This window comes from Cibotium barometz, chromosome 8 (genome assembly GCF_041138505.1).
Source record: "Cibotium barometz isolate CiBa-2024 chromosome 8, ASM4113850v1, whole genome shotgun sequence".
Classification (NCBI taxonomy): Eukaryota; Viridiplantae; Streptophyta; class Polypodiopsida; order Cyatheales; family Cibotiaceae; genus Cibotium; species Cibotium barometz.
Genome location: NC_141053.1, coordinates 20,662,315 through 20,666,571, shown reverse-complemented (window position 1 = coordinate 20,666,571; position 4,257 = coordinate 20,662,315). Strand labels below are relative to the sequence as shown.

The following is a 4,257-nucleotide window of genomic DNA, read 5'->3' as shown; positions in this document are numbered from 1 at the left end:
GATGCCTGGATGGCCCTGGTATTGGTGTACTTCTTCATGGGTCAAAGTCTATACCACAGTCCATGGCACTGACTTAGACCGTGTACTGCCGTACACGGTCTAAGTTTATATAGACACTATGAGGCGCGCCTCTACACAGTTCATCAATCATCACTCTATGTTTTACCTCCTTACGTTATAACCACACTCCTAGCAGTTCTAGCAGCCATCTGAGCTCCCTCCACAGGATTGCCCAGGTGTGGAACATAGCCATAATTGTATCTTTGCTTAGTGCAATATGCTCTACTTCCCTCGTGCTTATGCTGTGTTTTTCAAAAAATTCCTGCATTTTGTAAGTTTAGCTTACAACACTGAGTATGTCTTCAGGTTCTCATGAACCTCATTGTCTTCAATACAACATTGTGGATTCTCATGGACTGCATACAGGACCCCAGCTTCCAATGCCATTGAAAAATATCAAGCTTTGGGTTGGATTCTCTCTCTGAAGACTTTTGACATTGCACTGTTCCAATTGTATACATGATGTCGATGTTATCCCCCATGTGCCAGCATCTTTCGGAGCATCCATAATTCAGAAAACATGCCAAAATCTTTCCTTGAAGATGCCAAGGGAGATTAGAAGCAGAAATAAGCATTTGCATTTTTCATATATGTAAATAGATGGCATGGCATCAATGCTCCTTCCCTATCCCATTCCAGGACCTTAAAGAGGTGCCTTCCAAACAAGTGGAGACCAACATCAAGATCAGCATTTGAAAGGGGCATACTGCAACATTTGAAATCCATCCCAGGAAAGGATTTCGAAGTGCAGGAGTACTACGGCTTACATAACGATGGCTTTCAAGCATTTAAAACTCACTGTCAATGTCCTAAAGGATACATTGTTGTCCAGGTTCTCGACCTACTATGGTGTATGCTGGCAATGCCGTACACATAGAGCATGCACATCATCATTCCCTGCAACTTGATAATAGCTTAATTGGTGTTGCAACAGTCAACACTTGTCCAAGGTATTCCTTGTGGTAACTCATTGGACAGAGAATAAGGTGAGGGCCTTTGCACATTGCACAGCTGAAAAGAGCAAGCTGTGACAAGATATAAGACTGGCCATTGGACCCATCTGATGGGGCAAGTGGGCTTCACGCACCACACATAAAACTATGTGGCTGCACTCGAGGCCGATAATGAAGGTCGACGGTTGAGGACGACAAATAGCATGCAAGAAAATCCCAGTTGGTTGAGGGTGACCTCCACATTATAATGGCCAATATTGAAGCAAGCTGTTGCAATGTTTTGCTCTAAGTGAACATGGGGATTACATGAAGAGAACACTGGCTTACTCTCTGCATGAGAAAAAATTCAGAGCCTTCTACAACCAGACATGGGGGCTGTGCATATGAAGAGAAGCACAATCGTGGTACTTACATTTGCCGACTTTTGATACAAGAAGGAAATCCGATTTGCTGCTCATGACCTTGATCATCTCAACTAGGCACACGTTAAGCTTGGGCAAGAAGGTCACTAAGCTTGCCACCCACTTTCTTGTTCTTCTTTACATTAGAAGTGAGGTAGTCCTTTCCATCATTAAGCATTTTGCTGCCATGCTTACTGTTAGGCTGCTGCAGATCAAGGCTGAGAATTTCCAGCACATCCTGCACACTCCACCCAGCTTTTTGCAAAGACAGCGCCATGGCATCTGCATTCTTAACTAAAGCATCCTGCATCTCCCTCCTAGTTTGCTTGTGAGAGAGCCATTTCTCATCCAGCGGCAACACGCCAACCATCATCTCCTCAATCTCATCCTCCTTCCAACCCCCTCTTCTCAAACTCTTCTCCATATCCTTGAAATAAGCCCCCAACCATCGCTTACTCGGTTTGCCACCTGCAATCCCAACTTCCTGGTCCTCTTGTTTTCTTGAATACACCCGCGATTTCACATTGAGGTCGAACTCTTGTGTCGGTACCAGGTCCAAATCATGGAGATTCTCCTTGCTTTCCACTAAATCACTCCACAGTGGGATGTGCCGGGCCGTTTTGGCTGCCCACGGAGGTGCGGCAATAGTGAACTGTGCAAGTATTTTGGTGGGCAGAGCATGCTCATGGAAGTAGGCATACCTGGACATAATGTTCTGACCCATCCTAGGGGAGTTCCCTGCACTTCGTACTAAACTCTTGGGCGGTCTTTCCAATGGGTGCAAGGGTTCTTCACACAGGGACTTCCTTGATAAAACTTCTTCATGCATAGCCTCATGATTTCTCCAAGAATCTGCACTTTCTCTTCCATATTTCCACCGATCCCGATCATCTGCATTTTGCAGTTCTGCAAGCAATCGCTGGTTTAACAAATCTGGGCTGACCTCATTACCAGCTTGATGATGTTGATGATGATGACGACGATGGCATTGATGATCATGATCATGATCATGATGGCCATGCTTATGATGGTGGCCATCATGATTCTGATCATGATGCTGGCCATGATTATAATGATGGCCATTATGATTATGATATCCCGTCCCCTTGGGCTCCATCACCATGTCTTCATTGATTGAGCTCATGTTTCTTACGAACCCAAACAGCCTTGCCCGGCCATTGCCAAGCTTTTGCCAAGATCCGGACACTGTTTCATTCCATTCTTGCTGATTTGAACCATTTGAGAGACAATTCAAGGGGATGAAGACCTCTCTTTCAAAGAAATCTGCAAGGTCATACCCACAGTAAAATACATCTTTCTCGAACACGAAAAAGACGGGGTTTCCGGCCAAGTTGGGAGAGCAAGGGATGTAGCAGTGGGAGTAGATCGGCACCAGCATGGGCGCCATTTTGAAAGCTTTTTGGGCAATATAAATAGCCTCATCTGTACTTTTGGGTCTAGGACCCCACTGTTTCCACCAGAATGTACACTTGGAAACCTCATGGCAAAGCCCTTTGACAGGCAGGTTAATCATGTTTAACAGCTGCTTATCAGAGGATAATCTCCAATTAGGGAACCCTAATCCAACAGGCAAGCCTTCTTGCAAGATGGATCTCAGATCAGGGGGGAAATTGAAGCCAAATACTGATTGGATGTGTTGAAATTCATCGTCTGACAAGCCCTTTGAGATGGGCACATTGCATTCTTTCAAATGAGCTATCACATTGCATGCGTATGCAGCAAAGGAGAAGCATACCTTTCTATTCACACCTGGGCTTGGTGGGTTCACATTTGCCCTCTCTGACAGACGCTTCAGCCCAGCTGCTTGCTTGTTTCTGCTCTTATATGAAACCTCCACCATATCTGTTTATCTCGTGCAGTTCAGCTATAAAAAAACAGAGTGCACTAATCCAAGATGAAGCACTCTTAATGACCCTCGATCCATAGACATGGCAGCTGAGCTAATTAAGCACAATTTAATCATCCTCGATCACCATTAATCCACAGCCTTGCGTCAAGGTCTAGTAGATTATTCCCAAATCTTCAAAATTGCAATGCTATATTAATCAGGATTCAGCAAGCTTAATCACTTCCAATACCATAGCCTTTAGCCACTGCTACCAAGCTGTAAACACACTTAATCCATAGCCTTGAGCTGGGTTAATTAACTGTCTTAAAATCTGTCAAACAAAGGATATGAAAAAGAAGAAATTAAAATACAGTAAAAGCGCAAATTGAGCAACTTCCAGTATGATCATATTTTGTGTTAGGCTATCAATTTCAGCTCCCAAAAAAGAAAAAAAAACTTGTAAAATTTCTATTTTCAAATAAAAATAAATTCCGAAACTTTCCATCAATTGTTTCCTTGCAAATACACAAAATTAATTTGAACGTTTATAATAATTAAAAAATCATACATAATCCGAGCGATTAATGATCACCTGTATGTGAAATTTTGCAAAAGCACAATGCAGTGACTGCACAGGCTTCCTGCAGAGAGAATTACGGAAATAAAACAATAAAAAGATAAATATTGTTAGAAAAATAGAGACATGCTGTACACAGAGACTCAGAGAGAGTCACGGGCCACAATGCCACATAAACCAAGAAGCTCAAAAGGCTGCGATCATTTTACCTTTTTTATTTTTTATTTTAAAATAAATATTATTCAGGATGTGTAATATCACCAGAATAAAGATATTCCATGTTATTATCTATGGAGATAATCCTCAAAGAAAATAATTTTCCAGTTTTTTTTTTTTTTGGGATTGGCCGTTGGTGTAGTAAATGTACGCGGGATGAGGATGCTTCCGAAGCACAGCTCACCACACGTGTGCTCATAA

At 42.7% G+C, this 4,257-nt stretch overlaps 1 protein-coding gene across 1 annotated transcript; it reads right to left on the bottom strand.

Moving 5' to 3' along the window:
• Positions 1 to 307: 307 nt before the first annotated feature.
• Positions 308 to 4,022, bottom strand: LOC147636017 (uncharacterized). Its single transcript, XM_086801459.1, has 2 exons — positions 3,856 to 4,022; positions 308 to 3,594 (listed from the first exon to the last, which is right to left on the bottom strand). Exon 2 carries the CDS (start codon positions 3,273 to 3,275, stop codon positions 1,500 to 1,502), a length of 1,776 nt encoding a protein of 591 aa, XP_086657585.1. The 5' UTR covers positions 3,276 to 3,594; positions 3,856 to 4,022; the 3' UTR covers positions 308 to 1,499.
• Positions 4,023 to 4,257: the final 235 nt, after the last annotated feature.

What these genes read in the sequence shown, in the direction of transcription:
- LOC147636017 (XM_086801459.1), bottom strand. Translation starts at nt 3,275, where the DNA reads ATGGTGGAGGTTTCATATAAGAGCAGAAACAAGCAAGCAGCTGGGCTG.